The 10,250-nt window shown below is 50.1% G+C and overlaps 2 gene segments (V, D, J or C); both read right to left on the bottom strand.

The window, feature by feature from the left end:
- Positions 1–5,755: 5,755 nt before the first annotated feature.
- Positions 5,756–6,285, bottom strand: LOC112121193. The segment is given in 2 exon segments: positions 5,756–6,084; positions 6,240–6,285. Coding segments are annotated over 2 exon segments (375 nt in total).
- A 1,193-nt stretch (positions 6,286–7,478) lies between these two features.
- Positions 7,479–10,250, bottom strand: LOC112121185. The segment is given in 3 exon segments: positions 7,479–7,492; positions 9,774–10,079; positions 10,195–10,250. Coding segments are annotated over 3 exon segments (366 nt in total).

Here is a 10,250-nt window from a genome sequence, read left to right as displayed (position 1 = left end):
AAAGGGCAATATGATAACTTACTCCTTGAATAATATTTAACACAACCGGATGGTGCTATCACACAGACTGACAAGTTCTCTCTAACTGGGTATTCGACTTGGGAGAAATGTTTATTTAGTTGTGGGGAATCACAGTTTTACAAGTTGAGCAAGAAGCAGAATAAATCTGGTCACTACTTCGTCTCTCTGACCAAATAATTTCTTAGGGCTGGTCTACACTTACCCCCCAAATCGAAGTAAGGTACGCAAATTCAGCTACGTGAATAACGTAGCTGAATTCGACATACCTTACTTCGACCTTACCGCGGTTCAGATGCGGTCCACACGCGGCAGGCAGGCTCCCCGTCGACTTCGTGGTACTCCTCTCGTTGAGCTGGAGTACCGCAGTCGACGGGGATCACTTCCTGGTTCGATTTATCGCGTCCAGACCAGACGCGATAAATCGAACTCGGAACTTCGATCCGCAGCCGTCGAACTAACCGGTAAGTGTAGACTAGCCCTTAGTTGCAGCTGCTGCCTACAGCCTATCTGCATTGATCCCAACATAACATTACATGGTGCCAAACACTCTGTAACGACTGTCAGCTAGATCATCCCCCAGGGATCGAACAGGAGAACTCTACAGCTAAAGCAGGAGACTCGATATCTTGAGCCAAAGGACTAAGGGGCAGATTTTTAAAGGTGCCGAGCGACATCTTTAGGCGTCTAAATCCCTTTACAAATCGGGTTCTAAGTCCTGTCCTTGGTATCTGCGCTATGTTCTGGACAGACGGGGAAGTGTGAGCCACACTGAATGGAGAATGATGCTACAGCACCTCCCTGTGGCCCCTTGTCCCTGGCTTTTCTAGCTACTCCCCTGTCCTCCTGGCCCCTCACAGTGACAGAGAAACAAACTTGGATCATTCCCGCGGAGTCAGCCTCACTGGGCCAAATCCAGTGGGGGGGTGGAAGGGGGTGTCAGTTCCATGTGGGTACAGCTAGGGGTGCTCAGCTCTGAATTTGGCCTTTACTCTGTGAACGGCCGTTACGGGGCTGCTGGGAGGGGTCGTTAGCGTAAGGTTAGCGCAGCACGTCTGACGTGTAGAGAGCAATGGACGAGCTTTGCATCGCTGGGCACACAGATATTTTCTATCAGGTGCACATGGAGAGGGGTCACTGCCGCCACCACTGCAGTGCAGCCGGGCCAGCTTCCCCCATGCTGCCCCTCGCGTGGACACGCGCCCTGGGAACACCCCCAGAACTAACTCATTCCCCTCCTGCCACCCCCCCTCCAGCTCCCCTTTGCCATGATGCCTACGAACAAACTGACAGCAGTGAGGCCATGGGTGCGCTGAGACCCTTCCCATCCCGCTGCCAGGATTGTCTCATTGCTGTCTTCTGCCACCCACAGGCCGGTCTGTCGCCCCCTGTTGTCTCTTGTCTCATACTGAGATTGTTCCCTCCTTAGCCGGGACCGTCTCTGTGTTCTGTGTTTGTACAGAGCCCAGCACAACGGGGACCTGGGCCGTGACCTGTCCTCCCAGGGGCTACAGAAATACAGATACGTAATAATCACAGTGATGCAGCCACCTCCGATGGACATTGCTGTGCAACATTTTGCAGAGATGTTCAGCATTAAATGTAATATCAATTAATTGAAATGTAATTAAGAAAACACTTTGCAAATACATACCCAGCAATTATGCTGAGAAATGGTTCATGAATCTACAAAGTAAATCAGTACATTTGGGTGCCTCGGACCCCTGTGTCTCCTCCTCCCCCACCACTCGGTCTGAATGGGGGATCTGAAAGGACGCAGGTGTTCAAACACCACCAGACTCTTGAAGACAAATGCGTGCTAAACCATTACTTTATGCCCTGGAAACTATTTACAACACAAGTGTAGTGTGACAGCTCCCCCTGGTGCCCAGTCAGAACTGAACCACATGCAGAAGAGTAAATGGGGAAAATCCAGGTATATCTCAAATCACATTTTATTCTCTCCAGTCTCTTTAGTTTAAGGAGAGATTCATTCTAGTTCCCAGCTGCACGAAGCTCAGGTTTAGCCTTAGGAATGTGGCTGTCTTTAGACTCCCCTTGCGTGTTAATATTTTATATCTAGAGACATCATGGACTCAGGAACCGCCCGTAATTCACCAGAGAAGTACAGGGCTGGGTTCTGGAGAGGAGAGGGCATGCAGGGGAAGGGATTCTTTCTACTCAGTGGAAGCTTTGGTCTCCGTTAACACAATCATTGGCAGGCTCACGCTTTCCTAACATGTCCTGGATCTTCTTATATCAAAAGAAACTGAACCACGTTTCCTTCATGTGTGAAAGGCTCCTCTCAGCCCCAGACACCATGTGCTGCCTCTGACTTGCTCTGCCTTTGATATTTGTAAGGGGCTTTTCCCCATGGGATCTAAGGCAATCTGAACTCTGGTCCGTATGGTTCATATCCCCACACTTAGTAGCTCTGTATTGGCTGAGGGGTGAATTAACCCCCTGGTGCCTTGTTTAATTTGATCATTCAACAGGCTCACCCCTTCCTAATTTCACCTATTCTTCACATGCTGATGGAACGGTTGTTTCCAGACTTGTCTGGGTTACGTGTATATATAAATCAGCCGTTACACTGAGAAGTGGTTCATAAATCTACAACATAAGTCAATACATCCGCGTTCCCTCAGCCCTCTGTCTCATCCCTCCCCCACCCAGTGTGTCTGCAGGAGGGGTTTGAACAGATGCAGCTCTCTGAACACCACAGCCTGTTGCACACACCCTGGAAGGTAAATGTGTATTAAACAGTTACTGTATTTCATTACCAACAGTTCAGGGAGACAGCGCCCTCTTGTGCCCAGAGTCATAGCTGCACCATGTTGCTATACTGCCCTACAGCACCTGGGGAAAATCCAGCTGCTTCTTGCATCCCATTGAATTCTCTCCAGTCTCTGGAGTTGAAGGAGAGATTCATGACAGGTCCCAGCTACATACAGCCCAGTTTGCCATTTGTGAGTGTGGCTGCGTGTTACTGTGTCCCTCCAACTCACCTCCTGGGCTAATATTTACATTTCGGAATAGCTAGGACTTGGGAACCCCTGTGACTCCTCAGATACACGTACAGCAGGCCTGGGGCGAGTGGTGGGATCTCTATTACTCAGTTTATCTGAATGTGGCTTCTGTGTTTTGTTTCACCTGATCATTTTGCAGGGTCAGAGTTTCCTACCGGGGCTGTTTGTATTAGGGCGAGATTCGTCCCTTTCCTACCCTGGCTCGGCTTGTGTGTGAAATGCCTGGGCTCCGGGATCTAACACCCAGCTCCGCAGGCTCTGAGTTTCACTGAAGAATGAGCTGGTATTTAATAGACACAAACTACCTCCTCTCACAGCATGGATCTGGGAACTGGATTTTGGAACGTTTCCTTTAGGATTATAACAGAATCTCATTGCTGCAGGAGCACCGCATTGCAGGGGTCAAATCCTGGTCCCATTGAAAGAAATGATAAAACTGCTGTTCAGTTCAGTGGGACAAAGACTTATGTATTATGGACATTCACCGATATTATGCTTTAAAGCCTGTGACTATAAGGTGTTTAAACCAGACATGGCAGGAGTGGTTGATAAACAGGGTATCTCCAAACAGAGGAAAGAGACCAGCAAACCAACCAGGTGTGGTTAGATTCATGAGACTATCCATTTGTATCAGAGATTTACAGGAAGAGACATTTTGTATTGTAAAAGTCACTAGTCACCACAGGCACTCGCTCTACTCCACAGCGACTTTCCCTCCCCCCAGCACTGCCCGTCTCAGTTCATTACCTGTTCTCAGCCCTTTATAGGCCCAGCTGTAGCCTAGCCCTCTTTGATTGGCTGGATTGGCCCCGCCTGTTCTGAGTAAACTGGAGCTGAGACAAGAGCAGTGCGTTCAAGCAGTGTCAGTCCCTGTCTTTGGTGGGAACCAGGGTCATTTTCCAACATGACCGTCACTTTCGTGAGTCTAAAACTCCCATCTTGGTGGGATCTAGGTGGCCCCACATAACACCCCGACCCTTCACCAAAAAACTGAACCCCCAAACAAACCCAGTAGTGTCCTGTCTGCTCCGTGCACTCCCTTCCCCATGTTAACAGCCCTGGCGTTTAGCAAATCACCCATGGGTCTTACACCAGGGGGATCTGCTGGGGCAGTTACCTTGTGGGTTGGGTAGATGGGAGACACGTGTGTCCTTACTTCTGAGGCAGCCATAGAACCAGCAGCCCTGTTCTGAGCCGTGAGAAAATTTGTGCAGCATGGATGACACCATTCAGCTGATAGCTGGTAGATTTCCCCCATGTCTTTCCCTGGGGGATAGAATGGAGAGGACAGTCCATGCGGGTCTGTTCAGAACAAACTCTGACCCCAGGGGAAAGTTTGAACAGAAACAGAGTCTCGGAACCAATTCATAGCATCGGTTTTTACAATTTCCTGGGTAACACTGAAGTGAATCGTTTTTTAAATGTTGGACATTCTGGTGTTTCTCAGTTTGAATGCGCTGCAAAGAAGTGTTTAGCCCGTGTTTTTGTTGCCTTCAACTGAGGAACCCGAGGGGGACCTGGAAGAGGAGAATAACTAGGCAATATTGACTGTTCAGTGTTGGGTGTTTTTGTGTGTTGAACACAACACTTGGAATGGCTGCTCTCAGAATAAATCAAAAGAAACAAACTAAATAAATATCCTGGGTATGTGCTGGTGAGTTTCTATCATTTCTTGGTGTTCCACATTACTGTCCGAGTGATGCCTCTGAGAAAACTTCATTAGACAAAGGACAGAGGCAAACCCACAAGAAATGAGGTGAGTTTCTGGTTTAAAAATGAAACTTAAAATGTGTATTTAAAATGGAACCAGTTGGACAGCGGGAGTGTTGTCTAGTGGTTAAAGCAGGTGGTTGAGAGCAAGGGCTCCTTGGTTCTGTTCCCAGCTTTGCCGTTGACTCATTGCAGGACCCCGAATGAATCAAAACCCCTCCATGACTCACTCTCCCATCTGTGAGGTGGGGGTGATGGGTTTTAGGGATGGGTAAGCTTCATGGAGTTCAAAGGTTTGCAAACTACAGACAGACACCTTGTCAGGGTTCACAAACGAGTCTGAGTTTGGGAATCTTCCCCCCTGATGGAATCTTATTCCTAGGGTATTTCCATTTGCTTTCCAATGATTTCATGCACAGAAGGCAGCCTGTGCAATGAGTTAGGGACAGAAGAAACCCCTAACCACTAGCCTGGCACAGTGACTACCCGGTATTCTGTATAGACCATTCATTCAGTCATTAGACATTTCTTCTCCGTCTCTCCGCTCTTCCCCTCACAGTTCCTCCCCTGTAGGGCATTAACTCTGTCATTTTATGGAAGAGGCCAAATTTTCAAGCTTGTGATATTTGAGTAGGGTTAAAATTACAGCACTTGTGCTTGCCCGTCTCTCGTATTTACCCTTCGCCCCAGGGAGCTGGGAGGCTGCACTGATGTTTGTCAAGTGCATTGAGACACTAGAGTGACAGATGCTGCGGAAGGGCAGATGTGCCTGTGAGTGAAGAGGGACTGGGGAAGAGCTGTTCCTCCTGCTGAGAGACAGAGAGGATGGATGGGGGAGGGAAGGGCTTTCCTTCGCTCAGCAGCCGAAATTCCTAGCAAAGAGCGATCGCTTGTGTAATTTGCTCCAGAAGACCCCAGGTTCTGCAGCCTGAACACTCCTTAACAGGGCACAGGCTGAGGTTTTTGTCTCAGTTCCCCATCTCCCTGCATCACTGTGGTTACTGCCAGGTGCTACCACTGCCAAAACCTCCAGCACAGTAATAATCAGCCTCATCCTCTGCCTGGACCCCGGTGATGGTTAAGTAGCCGATTGTATTAGAGGCGTCTTTGGAACCAGCAAAACGACTGGGGACCCCAGTGCCTTGGTACTTGTCGGAGTCAGTGTTGTACCTCAGAAGGTATCTTGGACTGTTCCCATCTTTCTGCTGGTACCACATAACATCTCCAAATGTGGATCCACTGCTAAGGGCGCAGGAGAGTTTAACTGTTTCCCCACTGGATACGGACAATGATGGCGGCTGAGTCAGAGTAACCTGGGAGAGGGAACCTGGAAAGAAATAGAAACTGCTGCATGATTGTCATGGCTTGGAGTTAATGCCTGCACATTTCCTGCTGAGCCAGGAGTCTGGGAATCAGCAATATGCAGGAATTCAGTGAAAAGTCCCTTTAAATTAAATTGGGATTGGAAATACTCCCCCTTACCTGAGCAGTAAGTGAGCAGCGTGAGGAGCAGAGGGGCCCAGGCCATGGTGGGGAACGCAGACGAGCTCGGCTTCCTGAGGCAAACGGGTCTGTGGCTGGGACCCTCCAATTCTCTCTTAAACCCCCAGTGCTTGAGAACGGCCCCTTCATGCAAATCAGCTCCCTGCTCATTGGCTGCTGCTGTAGAGTTTGTGTGCACCAGGGGGGTTCTCATTAGAGTTCTTTGCCCCCCCCCAAACTTGAAACAGCTCCTGATCTGAGTGTGTGATTACCTCCTATTGGTCACTACTGGCTAGTTACCTTCTGTTAAGCCCCTTTGAGTCCTGTGTTCTTTTCAACCTTCTCCCGTTTGTGTTTTGGGCTAATATTTTGTAGACCCCAATAAAATGGGGCCCAAACACAATGATTGACAGGGACAATCTCTCAAGGGATGAGTCCTGTTGCTAATTTGCTCAGGTTTGTATCAGGTCTGTATCAAGCCAACGTGGCATTTTTACTATAAGTTGCCATGGGTGTGGATTCCTTGTTTCCCAGCCCCTCAGCAGCGGCGGGACAGTGATTGTAGCTCCCCCGGCTAGGGAAGAGAGAGAACGTTTATGTGGTAACAGTTAAGGGTGAAAGGTCCCGGGGCGGTCGGGGTTTGTTCTGAATTCAGTGCTGCCGGCTGCCGGCTGGGAGAACAAAACCCAGGGGATGAGTCTGCAGAGCAGCCGTGGGGCCCAGCTGAAGGGCGGGAGGTTCCATGGCAGACGGGCGGGAGGTTTGTGACGTGTGACGCACGGGAGCTGGGGGGGGGAGGGCTGGGAGGAGTGTGACACTGGAGGCGGGTGTCAGAGCCGTTCTTGGGACCCACCAGGTGCTACAATCTACAAGACCTAGTAGCTGCAGCTCAGCGCCTGTCTCTGAGTCGTGGGCCACCTGGCTCCCATGTGCTGTCCCAGGAAAAGGGTTGGTGTCTCACAGTGCTCCAGCCACCCCAGCAGGGGGCGACAATTACACTCGATTTACCTACAGAGAGTGACCAGCAGAACCTGCTCCTCAGCCATCAGACTGTCCTGGGTTAGCTCTGGGGGACAGGGGAGTTCAGTTTTCACGGCCATTTAACTGATACCAGTGGTGGTGTTATTAAAGTCACCAGCTGGGCCTATCTCAGCTAGTGGTACAAGTTCTGTTGAACTGACTGTTAGATCTCGGCAGGGTTCTTTTGTAGCAGCTGATCCTATACCAGAAAAAGTCTGTTCACTTCTTAGTGTCTGTAGAGCAAGACAGAAGAGCTCAGCATTATTACACAGAGACATTTTATACTAGCTATAAATGGGCAGGATTACTTCACCCACCACTGCAGTGCAGCCACCTCTGCAGAACATTCCTGGGCAACTTTTTCTTGCACAGTTAGACATTAAATGTACGTGTTAAAAAAATCTTTATAAATCAGTGTCCAGCAGCTACACCAGAGCAGTTATTAATAAATCTCCAACCTAACTCAATGCATTGGGGCTCGTTCAATGCTCTGGCTCACGTCTACCCCACCCAATCTGTCTGCACCAGGGATTGGAAAGGAAGCAGCTGTTTGAACACCACAGTCTGGCGCACACACAGGTGAAGATAAATATGTATCAGTTACTTAATTCCATGGTAGACAGTTCACAGTGCAAATGCAGGGAGACATCGCCCTCTGGTGCCCAGTCAGAACTGATCCCCGTCACTGAGCTGCAGAAGAGTAGACGGGGAAAATCCAAGAACCTCCCAAATCCCATTATTTTCTTTCCATCTCTGGAGTTTAAGGAGAGATTCACTGTAGTTCCCAGCTACAGACAGCCCAGTTTGTCTTATGAATGTGGCTATGTGTTAATATGTCCCTTCAACTCCCCTCCTGTGCTACTATTTCACATGCAGAGATAGCCCGGACTTGGGAACACCCGGTGATTTGTCAGATACATGTTCTCCATCTGGCTGCATCACTGTGCTGCACCCCGACTCCCTGGGCCACAGTAAATACCAGCCTCATCGTCTGCTGGGACATCGGTGATGGTCGGGTTGATGGTTGTATTAGCCGCATATTTGGAACCGGAAAAGCGACTGGGGACCCCAGTGCCGTGGTGCTTGGCAGCACTGGATTTGTACCACAGAAGATATTTTCAACCATTTCCAATTTTCGGCTGATGCCAGGTGGCATGTGTGATCGGGTACCCAACTGCTGATGGTGCAGGAGAGTTGAACATAGCAGCTAGTTCCCTCTCGAGTTGCTGCCAACAGTCATTTTTGTACCAGGTGTGGTCTTGTCTAAATCAGTTCTCATTTTCATTTTTCAGCCTCCTCTATTATTGTCTGGCATGAGGCTTTCACTCTGCCAACGCTCGGTTTGCCTCCTGTAACTGGGTCTCTGGGGCCTGTAGTCGACTTGGCGTCTCTTGCCCAACTCTCTGGACGCACTGCCCCAGGTTGTCCAGTCCACGCACCTCGGCCTTCCTCTGTCCCAAGAGCCCATGTCCAAGCGAGTATCATCCTATGGTCAGCTCATCCAAGCAGTACCCATCTTGTAACAAGGTTGGGACATCACATTAGGCCAGTCTCTGCCTAGAATTACAGGCCAGGGGAGGTCTCTTAGTAGCTGACCCTCCACCTGTTCATCTGACCTTGTAATTCAATGTCTAGCTCCACTGCTGGGCACACTCCTGTCTCTCCATGGAGAGCAGGGGGAGCTTTGGGATACAGCCACCAGCACTTCTGCTTTGGCTAGGACAGCCCCGGCCCTTCCCGCAACGGGACACTGATTCTGCAGCCAGCAGATGAACTTTTCTATTGAGGTTCTTATGCCGCACCCGTCACTGCAGTACCTGAGCACCAAGACTGGCCCACGGGGAACTAGACATCTCCACGGGCTAGTAGCTTGCTGGGCTGTAGGGGCCAGAGGGAGCAGGGGCCATGGAGGCACTAATGAACTTCTGGAGGGGACCAGGGAAGCTGCAAAGCAGATGGGATGGGGCCAGGGAGGAGGTTCCAGGGAGGAGAGATTTTGATATAATCTGTTATCTGATACACCCTGTACCTGGACATTTCATCCAGCCCTGGCAACTGGAATGGACTAAAGGATCTGATAGATCTTTCCTACATTTCCTCTAACTTCCAGGCCATTCAGGGTGTTGTTAAGCTCATGGGATAACACAGGGGAACTGTGTTAGAGGAGACGTGTCTCTTTACCCAAGGAGCATGTGGCCGTCTGGTCCCAGTGGGAACCAGGTAGCGGTAGGTCTGTAACACAGGGATCTAGAAGGCTGGAAAAGATGCTCCTTGTAGAGACCGAGCAGCTGCCATCTCCCCCAGACAGAGTGAATGGGGAGTGGGTGGAGCAGCGCCCCCTGCTGACAGCAAGAGGCTGAAATTCCTTAGAAGGGGCAATCAGTGTCTCATCTACTGCAAGTGGAAACCAAACTGTGCAGCCAGTGCAGAGCACAGGCTGGAGGAGAAGACAGGGGAAGAGATGGGAGGTTTTTGTCTCAGTTCCCCATCTGCCTAGATCACTGTGAGACCTACTACCACTGCTACCGGTATATATCAAACAGTAATAGTCAGCCTCATCCTCTGCCTGGACACCGGTGATGGTCAGGGCAGCGTTGTTACTGGATATGGACCCAGAGAACCGGGCAGGGATCCCGGAGGGTCTGTTGTTAGTTTGGTATATAAGCAGCTGAGGAGCAGAGCCAGGTTTCTGCTGGTACCAGGAGGGATAGTTGCTGGTGGTGATGGCTCCAGTGCTCAGGCTGCAGGACAGAGTGACAGTCTCTCCTGGGGTCACCGACATCGAGGGCTCCTGAGTCACCACGGGCTGCGAACTGACCCCTGAAATCAACATTACAAACACACTCAGCACAAGGACTCTGGATCCTCACAGACAAACTTCCTCACCCGCAAGTGTCCTTCATATTTTTGTCACTAAAGCAAACAATTCCCTCACCTGAGCAGTAAGTGAGCAGCGTGAGGAGCAGAGGGGCCCAGGCCATGGTGGGGAAT

The sequence above is a fragment of the Terrapene carolina genome, unplaced genomic scaffold (assembly GCF_002925995.2).
Source record: "Terrapene carolina triunguis isolate 2854851 unplaced genomic scaffold, T_m_triunguis-2.0 Scaffold34278, whole genome shotgun sequence".
Classification (NCBI taxonomy): Eukaryota; Metazoa; Chordata; order Testudines; family Emydidae; genus Terrapene; species Terrapene triunguis.
This window is presented reverse-complemented; position numbering and strand designations above follow the sequence as displayed.